General features: G+C 26.6%; 1 protein-coding gene across 3 annotated transcripts in view; it reads right to left on the bottom strand.

Annotated features, from left to right (window-relative positions):
• Positions 1 to 17052, bottom strand: part of LOC113551069 (collagen alpha-1(XVIII) chain-like) — a 229410-nt gene that overhangs the window by 179378 nt on the left and 32980 nt on the right. For all 3 annotated transcript variants that reach the window (XM_026953101.1, XM_026953103.1, XM_026953102.1), the window contains exons 3-4: positions 10914 to 11149; positions 6315 to 6620 (exon numbers count right to left, since the gene is read on the bottom strand). In XM_026953101.1, coding sequence (XP_026808902.1) covers positions 6315 to 6620; positions 10914 to 11149 — 542 coding nt within the window. The remainder of the gene's footprint in view (positions 1 to 6314; positions 6621 to 10913; positions 11150 to 17052) is intronic.

The following is a 17052-nucleotide window of genomic DNA, read 5'->3' as shown; positions in this document are numbered from 1 at the left end:
ATTTATATTTTCATTTTTATTTATAAATAAATTAATAATATATTCCATTACCGTTAAGTTGAATTTTGTTTCAAAATAAAAATCAATAATTTTTAATAACAAATTCATTGTTTCAAGTTTTGCTCATTAAATAATATTTTAAATATAACTAGTACAATATAGTATTACCTATTTCTGCTGAACGAAAAATGACATTTCTCCTTATTGGTGAAATCCTAGCTGGTTTATTAAAGTTGCTTAAATATAAATCGACTCACATATAAAAACTTTATAATAACATTTAAAAGTGTTCTGGTTAAAAAATAAGCGCTCATTGACCTGAAAGTATAATATAATTTCATAAAGGTCATAGCTTTAATTAAAACTATTATGGCGTTTAGGTACGTAGACGTATGAGCTTAAAGCTCATATACTGTCCCTAAATATTAAAGATTAAGATAAATAATCATAAAGGTTCTAATAATGTTCATTAATATATTACTTAAATTTGAATATAAGATAGAAACAGTGTTATTTGGTATTTACGATTTATGAGTAATATGTTTCAGGATATTTTCATTTTATATATTATAATGAACAGAGTTTAATATTATATTATACCAAACTTTTTTTTAACCGAAATGTGGTTTGAAAAACTAAATATTAATGCTATCATTTTAGTTTTACAGCAGGATAAGAATTTGATATTTTTCAAATTGTTTAATTACAAATTTGGTAATAATAATTATGTTATATTTTAAAGGATCGAATAAAAACATTACAAAGACATTATTGAGTACAATTTAGAATATACCATTAGATCTTAGTATTATAATGATATTATGTAGTATGTAGTCATAAATAACTACTGACTACTATTGAAATTTGGGGAAAGAAATATGATTTCTTATACTTTTATTTTTTTAACACGATGATTTGATTTATAATATACCTCACAAATTGGTTGACTCAAAGAATCACTATACAAAGATGGCTCTAGTGAAACAAGTGACAAACATATTTTTAATTCTCTGTTTTGTAAAAAAACACACACACACAAAACTATTGTGTATTTATATAGGCTTATTGTTTTTCGATGAGTTAAAATAATATTATACTTACGATCCTATGATGAATATAAATAATGAAATAATTTTTAAAAAAACCTTTAGCGGCTCATAATTTTATTAGTTATTCCGTAAGTTATGAAAGGTATTTTTTCTATAAAATTTTAAATCGGTTTTAGGGTTATTTTCGTTCCAGGAAGATTCAGGACTAAAAGGTAGTTTAGTTTTTTGGTTTATTGTACTGCGGGCAATGTCACTTCCTACACGAGCACGGTTCGTATTTGACTTTGAAGAACTTTTCAATATATATATATTATATACAGGTATCTAAATGCATATATATATATATTTGTGTATTTTGTATCAACATATATACCTATTATACATATAGTTGTGGTTTGTATTGATATACGTGCCGAAAAAAATAGACCATATAAAGTTTGTAAAATTCTTGGAAAATCAAACGTATGTTTGTGTTCATTGTCGTCGTGGTTGTGATTGCTAACGAATCGGGTATGAAAAAAAAAAACAGAAAAAATTCATTGCAAACAGTCTGTGTTTGCTAAACGAATCAAACCGAATATTTCAAATTGAATAAAGACGGGCATCCGGCCAATAAATGAATTGCGTTTATAAGAATTATTTTCTATTCAGTTCGAGGTTTTCGGTACCTACTACGCTAGTACTACACGTGTGTGAAATGAATGCTAAAATATAATATTTCTAACTCGATTTTGTTTGTATTAATTTTATTTTAAACAAATGGTTAGATAATATGTACGTAAATAAATGATCAGTTTATATATATATATATATATATATATTGCTATCTCAATAGATCTTTAGTGTAATTCATTATCGGTAGGTGGGTTGTAGAAGAATTCAGAAAAGATCTTTTTATGTATAATACAGAAAATAAAAAATAAAATAAGTCTGAAAGCCAAATAATTTAGATCATTTGATTTAGAATGTTTAGATTTAAAAAAGGTTCAATATGTGATTGGGTCATTAATTGTTGGGTTTGAATAATACAATTGTGAAAAATGGTTAAATTAAATTAATTTAATTGTTGATAACAATAATTAGTAGGTATTATAATATTAACATGTACTTTTTTTATATTAATGTTATTGAAATGACACAATATTCACCCTAATTTATTATTTTTATAAATCACTTGAACCTATTTATAAGAATAATAAAATAATTTATTTTGAATGTATTTAATAATGATATAAATACATTTTTTTGTATTAAAATACCTAGATGATTGTCTTAGAAAACAAATATAAACTTCATCGATGGTATCGATAATCAATAATTTTCACTTATTTTTGTGCATACACACTATATTATTTTAATTCTATTTTAATGAATTTAATTTAAATTCAATATACTACTACTTCTACTACTTTAATATAATTTGTTTTATAGTTCTAGTAAATGTATTTAAATTATAATATTCAATTAATAAGAAAGTTAAAAAAAAAGAGTTGGCTATACCTTTTAAATATTTAAGTAAATGTCTAGTAAAACAAACTTTTATGAAATATAGAGACAACATACGGCAGTATCATTCAAATGACAAAAAGTTTAGATGATGTAAGTAAACACAATGAAAATTAAATGAACAAACAGATTTTATCAGTACAGGTGTATCATAATAAAGCATTCGTTTTAAGTATATTTATACACATTAGATATTGGAAAATAAAAATATTTTTCGTTTTAAAAGTAAAAAATGCATAATTTTGGACAAACCAAGGCCACATTGATACGAAAAATTGGAAAAAATCATTTGTAAATGACAAAGGACATTTCAAGATTTTTACTTTCAAATATTGATAGCGATACCATCGATCAATTTTTATTCAAAATATTATATTTATTTATGAATATACATTTTTCTCTAAGCACATTGGCATTGGAAGTGCACAAACGTTATGTTTGAAAATAGAAATAGTAATGACGTGGTTTGTCATGTACAAAACAAATAATGTTTGATCGAAAACTTTAATTTCTTTATTTTTTTCACATCGTATTATACTATAGTAAATGTTCAAATTAATAAATATTAAAATAGCACGCCAGCTTACCGGCGGTTACCTTAACCCAATAAGCGAAATCAATTAAAATCACACGTCATTATTGTTGTTATTAATATTATTACCTAATCTAGATACGTTTGATTGAGTGTTTAAATATATAATTTACCCGCTATGAATAATATAATAGCTAACAGAAATACGTGGTATGCGAAAATTGATTCCTATAATATAATTATTTATTTTATATACTCGTTGTACTAATACAATATTAATTTTAAAACTATATTCTTAACCGTGTGCCGTATTGAAATTGCATAGGCAATGCGCCGTGTAATAAAATATTATTATAGTTGAATTTATTTTACATTCTTTATTATTACCGATTTCTTTTACGAAATTAATGTGTATCGTATTGATAACAGATAAGTTATTTTTTAACCGTTTATCTGTTTCAACTATTTAGTTATCACCTACTTTATGATGTATTCACTATTTTATGATTATTTTTATTCAAAAAACTCTAAAATGTTGTCATCACATTCACTGCTCGGTTGTTCCTAAATCCTAAATAGTACATAATGTTCTGAATAATTAACAAAATAAGCAATTGGTTGGAACTTACACAGTGTAAGTATATTTTAGAAATTTAGTAGTTCGGAAATTAACTAAACATTACGATTAATTGCGACTACATTGCAGTTGTGTGAAAAAAATATTTATGTAAATTTAACTTAATTTTAAAAATAACTGTTTTTTGTAATATTTTTATTTGAGTAAATAACCGACAGATAAGGGTTAAATAATGACAAGTAACCGTACTGCTATAATTTACCAAACTCAGACGTTTGTACAATATAACAATTGTGACACCATCAATTTGCTAATTGACAAAAAACATTTAGGTATACCTAACTATCTATCTACCTATCTACCTACATTTTAAATACTAAATAATATATTTTGTTTGTCGTTGAGCTTCGATACGGAATAAACTATTGCGTGAAAGTTAGACGAATAAAATAAAACTTACGAGGGACTAATTAATCAAACTTCAAAATAGTTGAAAACTTCCGTTTTTATAATTTTTGTTCGTTAGTAATTGAATAATTTTATTGATTTAGGTAATTTAGATTTTAGGATCACCTAAAAACATCGCCGTAGTAATGTTATGTATTAATGTGTTTTATTTTGATGATCAACTTACATAAATAATTTATTTTTTTTAACGTTTTCAATTTTATAATTGATGTTATATTATTGTCGTTATTCTAATATCTTGTTAGTCTCATCCGATATTTCATCCTCACTTAGATACAACATAACTATTTACAAAAATACTTATCTTCAGTAAAAATATGAAGAAATACTTTTCCATTCAATAAATATACTATTACATAGCAATAATAATAAAGCCGTTTTCGTTTTGGTGCTGTTGCCTTGAAATTGTGAAGCACGAATTCTCAACGAATCAGATCTTTTGCCACGTTCTTGCCCTCCTGTCGACTACGGCAAACCACTTGTTACTACTATCGTACGATTTTCAATAGATTTAGTCACGTTCGGCCTATGATTTCCACTCAAAACTGACAAAGATGTTGTTATCTAAGGACTTGTTATGATAATATGAATTGAGCATTTCGGTTTGGTTGTTTGAAATTTAATTTTAATTTGTCTGTTTATCCTTTGAAGTTTATACAAAGGTCCAGGTGTGTCATCGCTGTATCTGTGTTCTCTTATTTTATAATTTGTATCCACTTGAAATTTACTTACGTTCATTCAATAGTTAATAGGTTATTATTTAAGAGTTAAATTAAACTATCAGATACTCGATAGACTGCAGAGGAATGTTTTGATCGACATCACTGCTTCAGACAACAGTCTTCTCGGAGGATATTAATTATTATTTCTTGAGCATAATATTCTAGAACTCATAGCGAAACTTCATCACAAAGTTTTCTAAAACTTTGTAATTTAAATTGTTAAGGGAAAATTTCAGACAGTTCAACGAATAGTATAATATTATATGATTGCTGTATACAATATACATACCTACCGAAAATATTTGAAGTAACAATGTGATTTGATTTTTATTGTAAATTAAACAAATTCATATAAAATATACAATTATATTAAAATCGTATGATAATTACTATTAATATTAATTAAAATCATTCGCCACCTAACGTCAAAAATTCACTTAGGCGTTAGATTAAACTAATAGTATAAACATACCGATATGGATACAAATCGAATAATTCAAATTAAAGTAAACTAAAATATTAAGTGGCTTAAAAATTGTAATATTTTATTGTACTTTTACGGCTATACCAAAATATTGATTTTTGTTCTATTTTAATGATTTAATGATTAAAAAGCTTGATCGATTTTTGTTGACATTTTACATAATTTTACCATTTTAATATAAGTAACGCTATTGCATTTGATAATTTTTTCGGTTCTTGTAAAGTTTTATTACAGCTCATTAAGCAATAATTTTAGTGAACTGTCACGACGTTTTTGAATAGAAAAAGTTTTAAAACAAAATTTCGTTTATTTAAAGTTTAATTTTTTATTATTAAAATATTAGTATTGACGCTTACACTTAAAAATAAAAATGCAAATTTATACTATATATACATATATATGCGTATTATAAAATTTGTATACGTTTATATAGATGTATAAAAGTTTTGGACGTTTCGAGTGATGTGCTGATGTGCTGACATGAGGTAAGATGGATTTTAAATAAACAAAATTAATAATTTGATTAAAAACCCCCCAAATAGCTCAGAAATTCCATTTTATGAGATAAGTGTTTTTAAACAATGGAACTTCGTCCAACATATACTTCGAAAAAGTTACCATAATTCTGATTCGTGTTGTAAACTTGGCGAAACGGTCTCGAACCACGATCGTTCCTAAATATTTCACTGCCGTTGTGCCGTTATCGTACACTTCCGAAACACGCGATTAACATACCGGAAGACAGCAACTATTATAATATTAACACGTCACAGCGTTTCGCGCATGTATAACATTGTTGTTTTTAATATTATCGCGTTGACTACAACGAATATCGGAATCGGCGCGAGTGCGAAGGGCGATTAGGCGCTTTGAGGAGGGACAGAGCACTTGGAAGCAGCACGCTGTGTGCTGTTTAATTAATACCTGTGTACGATTAAGTAAATTTATTGGTCCCATAATATTTTTATATACTCACGTTGAACGGTCCTTTGATCAGCGGCCCTGCCTGGCCAATGTACAACGTAGACGCCGAGTCGAACATCAATTCCACCGGATCTCTGACTACCGTGACGGTTTGCGGTTCCAAACACCTACCGAACAGCTTCACGTACTCTCTGGTCACCTTTAAACTCAGTCGTATGTATTTCCGGATCTTCCAAGGAACCGAAAACATGGCCAAGACGTTCGATGACGATGAGTATTTGTTCACGTCCGTGTACAGGAAGCTCACGTTCATCGCGCTGGACGATGACGGTACGACTTGCAAGCCCAACTGCACCACCTGCAAAACACGAACAACACCACAATGATGAGAAACGTGTAGAAAACGATTTTAGTTTTGATATGAAATTATATTATATAGTATCATTGATTATCCCGAAAATTGTTTAACTTAAACGAATAAAAAAAAATTCACAAAACGTATAATTTTAACAGATCTGCCTAAACATTTTCTCGATTAATTTAAATGTTAATATTATATTATATTTATATTATCAAAATCATATTGTTATGAAATCTACTAGACATCCGAAAATAACAATCAAATCACTATATTATCAGTCTCTAAGTATAGAATTAAAATTAAAACCACACAGTTATAATTTATTATATAACGATATTATTATTAATTCACTTATTAGTTGTATATTAATTTTGCATCTTCGTATATTATATTCATATTACAAGCATGACGTATTAAAGTCATTAATTATACTATGAGATTATTTGATTACCTATTTATTTTTGTTAAGGATCTTAAATCCTCATTGTATTTATTTAACATTATTATTAATATGATAATACATTTGTTTATGCACCGGATACATTTTTGTTATATGTAACGTTGTTATAGTTTAAATAAATTGGTTACAATTATTAAAATATACGCGTTTCCGCGATTTTTCTAAATTGTTAATTTCACGGATCATTTATTTTTTCGTTATTTTTTAAATGTATTATTTTATTCCAATCATTCTATCGAATAAATTATTTAATAAAAAAGAACTGAAACATAAATTACTGATTACCATAACAAAAAATATATTTTTCTTTTCTATGTTTATTCCTTAATACCCGTAGTTTGTACGTTGTTTCTTCACTAACGTCAAGAATGTTTGAAGTTTATAATAAAAATCTATTAAAAATAAATTGAAATATTTAAAATATTCAATTATACTTATGAATTAACGATAAGTATATAATATATAATTTGACATTTATTTGTTTTTAATTGTGTCAAAAACCACAAAATCTTAATTTAAAAAAGAGAAAGAATAAATAAGCATAAATATTTGAAATCTGCATTTGATTTGAATACAATTATTATAAATTGTCTAAGTTTAAATATAGAACTAATTATAAGACGTATTAAAATAACCAAATAAAAAAATGATTTAAAACCAATCAATGTATATGTTTAACTTAAAAAAAAAAATGGAATTAATATTCCTCAATACGTGATAATATCAATTATAAACTAGGAACTAGTTTATTATATTATTTTTCTGGAAGACTATTTTGATTATACATTTATTATTAATGTATATTTAAGCAATGTATCATTGAATAAATTAGGAATGTAAAAACTTTGGAATTTTAGATGGGTTAGGAAATAATTGACATCTAAATGTCAGCAGTCCCTAACGAAATATTAGATGAACAATCATGATTATTTAAACTGATAAAAGACAAGAGATTAGTATTAAAAACTCATAACATTTCATAAAAAGGAAAAATACTGTCAGTAAATGCAGTATTATCACATTTAATTTTTATTTATTATATGCAATAATAATATTTAGTTCCAGCAATCTTTAAAAAATTTAATTCATATATTATTTTTTTATGTTTCATGAGCTCAATTGATATATTTTATAATAAAATTACAAATAATAAATTAAGTTAACCAAAATTTAATTTTATGTTTACTAATTTATAAAATAATAACAATCTTATTGGTTTTTCTTCTAATAAAATACGTATTAAACATAATCTTATCAAATTTTTTTTATCTACGGATAACGTGTTAGTTTTACTAAAAATATTAAAATTATTTTTTATTGTAAATCCATAAGTAGAAATTCAAATTTAAAATAAATTGTTAAATTAAATATTAAGTATTTACTATATTTGAATAAATATAGATACTTATTATAGCATAGCACAGTGTAATATTATTAGATTCACTAAAAAAAAAAAATAACTGTTAGATTTTCCAATAAACATTATTCAATTTTCGCTTATAACTTTATTCCTTAACTCTATGCTACTATATATTATAGTAATGAAATAAAAAGTAAAAAAAAAACTTCAGAATTTCAATATTAATTATCGTTTAATATTATGTGTTTCTTAAAAATGATATGAAGTTTTGATTATGTTTAATTAAAATTATTCTAATAAATAAATATACCTATATATTCTATACTTGTACACACGCTTTTATTAACTGTTAAAATAATTCATAATCAATCCTTAATAATAAATTTTATTAATTTTAAAACAACACGGAAGTCAGCTACATGTATCTTACTGTAGGTTTAGTATGTTTTAATCATTTTTTTTTATTAAGAAGGTCGATGTTAAATTTGGATACAGTGATAAAACATACATATTATTGTTTTTAAATTAGAATTCAAAACATTAATATACGTCTTGACATTTTAATAAAATAATTAAAACTGTTATACTCAATTTGATCAAAATTTGATTTTGAAATATCTTAAAGAAATATTTGTGAACATATTATTATTATGTACATATAAATTGTGTAAAAATATATGAAACATTTTGTAATCGATTTTTATATATTAGTTACTGCAATTGGAAATTATATGCATTTTATTTTCAATACAATTTAAAAATATCCGAAATAAAAAGAAATTTGTCAAAATTAAGCTTCTAACACATATAACAATTATTTGTGCTTAATAAATATTTTCGATAATCTTGAATTACTACAGAAACAACTTATCATGAATTCATTTATCAAGTATTTTATCTGTAAGATTACAAAAAGAAACTTAAAAAATAATGTTGTATTATTCATATACCTATACTTGATTCTGAGCAAAACGATAAATATATTAATTTTATAATCATTATTTTTCTCTGTCTAACTTTTGGAGCAGTAAAGATGCTTTAATTTTCACTGATTATTTATATTTTCATTTCATATTTACGATAATAATTAAAATTTTAAAATTTTAAAAATTTAAAATTTGTACGTAAGTATATTATATTTTTATGAATTTTGCTACACAGATTGACATTTTTTAATTTATTGTAAGATATTATTTGTTTATACAATAAAATATCTATTTATTCTGTTTAATAATATTTATAGATAAAAGTTATAAAGTTGTTAGTTCTGTTCATTGATAATATAATATTATATAAATATTATTAAAATAAATGAATATATTAATAATATAATAATATATATGCTATAATTTTTGAAAAAATTATATCAACCTACTATAATACTAAAAGTAAAATAAATGACTTTAATAGATATATCAAAAAAACTATCATTTTGTGATATAGGCTGATAGATTCTCCGTTCAGAATTGCTTTGTATTTACAATGACATATCATTGAATTTAAATTTAACATGCCCATGATAGTGATCCACTCAATAACTGATTTCCATTAGAGTGGTACCCACTTGCTTTCCTTTTTTTATTTCACATGTTAATTTTAAAAATATACTGAGCATTTTTATCTTTGACTATCTCTCCCCACTCTAAATAACTAACTTCTAGAAAAATTTTTTACCAGAAACTAATCCCAGTGTTGAAGATTTAAGTAATTTTACTGTTCAGTAATGTGATTATTAACGGAAAAAAATTAAATAATTAAATAATATACTTCATATCAATACCATTTATAGTATCTGAAACTTACTTAATCTGTATTAATCTATATCAAACAAAATTAATTATGAATTAAAAAATCATATATTCTGAATTTCAAACATTAAAAAAAATATATCTCTCTTTAAAAATCTTAATATTACAATAAGACATTTTCAAGTATTATCACTAGTGTTAGAACTTAAAAAATTTCACACAAAAACGTGAAACATTAAATGTTTTTCGATACAAAATATTGATGATAACTATTTATTAATTAATAAATAACAGTTCAGAAGTTGTAGCTTTAATTATTGATATTAATATTTAAGAACTGTGTGAATTATTAATTGCCGAGAAAGATTATTTTGAAAAGATTAGAGGAATTTACTGAGGAAAGTGATAATGGGTCACAACTTCTACAAGGAATTGAATATAAAGTCAATACTCGTGCGAATGATTGTAGTATTACTTGAAAAACGAAGAAGAACAAAGTTAAGATATTGAAATATATAGTACTTTATGACTAGGTATGATAAATATTTATAAAATAATATAACATTATAATTTATATATATTGTTATAATTGTATTATAAATCATTCTAACCATAATATAAATGTTAAAATATGTAATTGATAAATATAATGACAAATTTTATATTTCATGACATTTTCAAACTCTAATTATTATAACGACATGCATGATGTCCATACTTACATTTTCTAAAGGATTGACAACGGCAAACAGAAAACCACCGTTCATAGAATTGAGTTTGAAATTTACCACAATAGAAAACTCAGAGTACAATTTCTCGGGTAGGAATAATCGATACGGTGATTTTATATCAGATCCAGGTTTAATGCCAAATGCTGGATAACCATCTTCCCCGATGTCAAAGTACAACTGCGGGTCGTCGAACGGAACTTTAATAGCAGTTTGAAGATCATGTTCGTCTGAAAAATCGCAATAAATTTTATTTTTTTTCTAAAAATATTTACAGACTTGTGATATTCGTATGATACAGTAGATATTTGATCAAAATTGGGAGGATAATTTAAATTCTTAAACCACAAAATAACATTAGAAAGGATTTTTCGAATATAATGTATATCTCGATAATTGAGGTAATTTGTAAGTAAATCTTTTAAACTAGCACCTGTCTAGGTAAATATCAATATGCAATGTACAATATTCATTTAGAACGAAGCTTTTTTTTATATAGGTATCTAAATCTGATGATTCGGTAATATTATATATCGAACGCGTGCAGTATGATTTTGGCGTAAGGGAACCCTTCCATTGCTTGTCCAACGATTATCTGGCCAACACCGTTGTCGTTCCAGGTATGCCGGACGGTTCTATTGGGTTTTGGCGCCACACGTGTGTTAAAATGCGTGTGTCTTATTGATTGTAACTCGTGATATCCCCATTGTTTCTAAACTTGTATTGCTACCACCACTGCCGTGACATTTATTTCGAAATTAATTATATTTAGGTATTAAATTTTAATAAATTATACACGTCGACATCATCATAAACGCTGCCGTTGCAGTCGTTTTTTACAATATATTACTCAGCCGTTGTCGAATTATATATTAATAATTGGTATGTTGTGTAATATAACCATACTAACGCCACAGCTATCAACAGCTGACGTGTTACGTATCATTACTATTATATTGTTATGTTAATATAAACTTTTGATTATTATATAATCATATAAATATTACTCAAATGCTTTCAAATGACACGATAGATTTAAAAAAAAAAAAATAATAAATAAGAACACATTTAAAAATCTCTAAATGGTTCTATGTAAGAACAACAATTGTCCAGTTAATTTGTTAGATTAGATATAGTTCAGATCAAGAAAATATAACAAAAAGTCAATAATACACAACATTTTTCAACTGACGTCAGCAAAAAACCGATAACCAATAAAATATGATTCCTTCTATCTGAAACAGCTGATTGGCTATAAATTAGAACGAACACTGTGGCTGCAAACAAGTTTGACGTAAAATAAGTTATAACAAATAGTAAACCATTCCAAAAATGGACACTATAATTTGTCTAAAATGTCATGTTTTGTTAGAGATATTTCAAGGCTTTTTAAACTGAGCAATGAAGAAACAACGATACGTATATAGATAGACATGAAACTGTGCAAATTTATTAACCAAACTAAGAAAGTTGGTCGCTGCCATGATAAATATAATTTTATTAATTTATTTATTTACCTATTTGTTTTATTTTAATAGATAAGGAAAAATAGCAAGACATTTTATGAACTGCGTTAACGATGAACACCATGATTTATATGCTACTGAGAAAAATTTGTTTATACTAATAAAACAAGCATTGTGTCATTATTAAACATCAAAAAATTAATTTATAAGTAAAATATTATTATACAAATTTCGATAAAATAATACATTTCTAAAAAAAATTAAACTTTTATCTCTATCGGTTACAACGTTTACAAAGTACTGAAAGTAAAATATTAAGAAACTTGGACATCAGTTTAAAAGTGAACTGTTGTTTTCTGTTGATTAGTTTTACTTTTTGGAGACATACAAAGTTTTAGAATCTGAGTGTGGAAAGGAATCTATAGATTTTACAATGAAGTGTTTGTTTTTTTTTAGTTTTATATGTAATTACTTTTTAGAGGGAGTGCTCGAAAACTTTCATATATGTTGTAAGGTCGTCATGAACAGTACTTAAAGAACTATTTTTTGTAATTTTCCAGTGTTCCATTATTTTTAGTTTTCTTGAAAATTTAAATATAATCTGTGGGAATAGTAAAGACTAAAGGTTGAACTTTTATGTTTGAAATATTATTCTCTAGTTTTGCTAATATAAACGTATTTCTTAAATAAAATATATTTATAAAATGTCAATTATACAATATTATTATGAAACGGTAATTTTTGAGCTCAGAAACATTGAAAAATTCTTTAATATTTTAACAATCTGAAATTGCTAGTTCTCAACTTTGAAAATCTGTTATACACGATTTTTGGCAAAACACATTAAAATTATATATAACTATTTATACAAATTAAAATTTACATAATTCCTTATTATAATTTATTGTTAATTATTAACACAATTAACACTATTCATGGTATTTTAAATACAAATTAACAAGGTGCAATGTATGGTATATAGTTGTAATTTATGTACAAAAAGGTACATAAATATTTATAATTTGTATAATATTTTTAAATATATTATTTTTATAGCCTTATTGATGTTTTAAAATTTTATATATAAAGCATATTTTATTAGGCTCACCAATTAGTATAGTACTAATCACCTATTACGTTGGTATGAATAAAATATTAATTGTCTTTTATTAAAATCGATTATTGTTATGAATATCTAAGTTTATTTCATAGTATATACTGATTATACAGGGTGATTATTTTATCGAACAGCACTTATTATTGTTTAAAAACCTATTAAAGTTTGTAAACAATTTTTTTTACATAATTAGAAGTCGAAATAAAACATAATTTTTTAACCGTTATAATTATATTACTTTTTGAATGACAACATACATTTTTAATTTCATATTGAGATTAGGATAATAAGAAATTTCTCAAAAAATATTGAATATTATATTAAACATGTGTTTTTATTAAAAAAAATTTACAATTTAAAAATTTATTAAAACATATACTTAAAATTCTATTTTTGTTTTTTCTGGAATATATAATATAAAATATTTTTATTTTTTTTTTAAATGTTAATAGATTCTGAAATAATAAGTGTTGTTTAATAAAAGAATAACTTTATATATATAAATATATTATAAACGTGTTATATAATATAAACAAAATTTATGAAAATATTGTTTTCTTAAAAAAATAAAATATATTTATACAAAAATACATTTAATATTGGTTATTAAAATCAAAGTTCATTGTATGTGATTCAAATATTATTTAGAAACATAACAAACGTGGATATTTAAGAGAAAATGACCTTGGGTCATTAATAAATATCTGTGTTCTTATTTCAAATACTTGTGGTGTAATGTATACATTATCAATGTATGAAGACAGTGGGTGCCATTTCTGTTTACATTCACCCACATACCAAAATGTTTAACTTTTGTGTTTTATTGAAAAAAAAATCAAATCAAATAATTAAGCGAGAAACCTTTTAGATCACAGTCATAATGTTGTAGATCCTGTTACGCCGGAAAATAGCTGATAATTGGGTCTCGCAATTAAGTTAATTTATTGTAATATTGGACCCGACGTTCTTTTTTTTTCAAACAAAAAGCTTTTAGATGAATAAGACGAATAGGCAACAACTTACTGATGTGTCGATGCCAATTAAAATGTAAAAAAAATTACAAGACACTTAATTTTAATTAAATGTTAAATTTGGAATATCAATGGAATATATCGTTTTTGAAATACATAATATTACGTGTTACAGAGTAGAAAACGTGCCAATTATAAATGATTACAATTCAAAACAGATTCGCGTGAACTATATTATAAATTATAATATATCGGCCTGAGACAATTTTATTGTATCGTAAAATACAGTATTATTAGAACGGGCGGGTTACTCGTATATAAGAAATCAATGGAGGGTATAAACAGTTGTTGATGTCCAGCAACTCAAGACGACAAATAAAAAACTAAAGTCTTGTAAAATAATTTAAACACGTGCGTTACAACTGTTGGCGACTTGGCGACAGGCGTAGTAATATATCAAATTGTTCCTTAAAACGACAATGAGAATAGAATTTGAAAAAACACACCTCGAATACGACGATCGTATAATACCATAATAGTAAGTCGACGGTCAATACAACAAAAACGATTTTCCGGGTACACGCGGGCCACCGACTAGAATCCCAAACGATTCTCACCGTTTTGATTCAAAACGCAGGATGTGACGAAAATAAATTATTATTGTGTTTTCAGGAAAGGTCCTGGATTATAAAATGAACGTGTGAGTGTGTATGTCTAAACACTAAACGATCAAGTGATTTAAAATTAAGTGCTATCGTCCCGGGCGGTACGACGGTGGCTTATTCTTAGTACCGTCGAGACTTGGATAATATTATTATAATCGTTATTCGATCATCAGGAGATTATAACATTACACTCGCATTGGATCACATAAGTATGACATATTTCAATATTTACGGTATCACGGACATAAACGTTGCGTCAGTTCAGGAAAATGTTAACGAATAGATAGCTAATCGTGTCGGGGCAAATATGTACGCGGAATGAAGATTTCCATACATTTTGTATCACACGGTTTTATTTTTAAAAAAATATCGCGAAATCGCATAAAATTTATTTTTTTTATATTGTTAAATTTTACGAAGAAAAGAATGGAAAATCGTGTCTTTATATTCGCGTAGCAGTGGCTTACGTCGTGTCATAGCGGAACCCCCCCCCCTCGCTTTGCGCTCACTCTCTTCGCTGGTCACGTCGCTGCCGTACTGTTCAACAACCGTGGTAGCGGTATACAATGGTACAGCGGTTCGCCGAGGACGACACGTGCCGGGGTGAGTATAATATGTGCAAAGATATACGGCGACGACGACGACAACGTCTAGAACACTCGTCCGATAACGACTTTAACGGCACCGAAGTTTTCTGCAAAACAAACACGACCCCGTTCGGCGTTAAATAAAACGGCCTCGGTGTAGTCAGAGTTTCGAGTATCTAATTCGGCGGGTTCGTTAGGCGCAATGCGGTCTCGTCGTAATAGAAACGAAGACGATATGACGACAACGGCGAAGCTTTTGCATTGCAAGTGACCCGAAAAGGGTTTCGACGCATTGTTTGCGTTGCGTCTTACGTAGATCACATGAACACACGTACGCCGCCGCCACCGCCGCCACCGCCACCGCCACCGACGACAACGACGTATATTATATATTTTATGCTATTTACTCTTCTAGTTTAAATGTCGTCGTCGTCGTCGTAGGTCTGCTTTTAGTGTTCGTACACGCGTGTACGTTATTTCGTGTAATAATATCAAAGTCGCATAGGTGTGAAGGTAGTATATATGATGAGCACATTCGAGCGTTAGTTACGCGGTGACAAAAAAATTAAAAAATATATCAAACGCGACACATCAGCTGAGAACGTCGCGTGTCGTCTCCGTTTCGTTGTATATTATTTGCGTAATTTCGAGCCCAACCGAGTGAGACGCTCGCGCGTGTTCTTCCGGTTCGCTCGTTTTTCCCCGTCGGTCGTACAGTCTACCGACGATTACGGAGACATGTGTAAGTCAGGGAATTGTCTCCTTATCGATTATGTGGCTAAATCGCCGCCGCCCAGTACCAGCGTCACGCATTAATCATGTATAAGTCCCTGTTCCGACGCGATGCATCTATGAGCATGTCACGTGCTCGCTAACCTAATCCCTCGCGGTCGTATACTATACGCGCATAACAATAGAGTTATTGTTATTTCGTCTATTGACAATTCTAACAAAAATAATAATAATAATAATATGGTCTATTATAAGAATAGACGTTTTCCCCATATTTAAATTGTGCAGTTAGAGCGATTCGACCAAAATTATTATGTACTATTCCTTAAAAATACCTTAAAAACATAGACATTAAAAAAAAAAAAATTCTATTAATTTAGAGACGTTCACAATTTTACAGATAATTTAATGGTATACGAAACGATCTTTAATCATTGAATCAATGAACTTCGTTTTTTTTTATATTTTATTTACTACGTTTGAAAATATACCGCTAGTCCAGCACATCAACACTATTAGTTATTAGGCGGAAAGAAAATATTAGCATAATATTATTTTTCCAGATACTTTTCTTAGGGCAGTTTAATTTGGTTAG

The sequence above is a fragment of the Rhopalosiphum maidis genome, chromosome 2, assembly GCF_003676215.2.
Source record: "Rhopalosiphum maidis isolate BTI-1 chromosome 2, ASM367621v3, whole genome shotgun sequence".
Classification (NCBI taxonomy): Eukaryota; Metazoa; Arthropoda; class Insecta; order Hemiptera; family Aphididae; genus Rhopalosiphum; species Rhopalosiphum maidis.
This window is presented reverse-complemented; position numbering and strand designations above follow the sequence as displayed.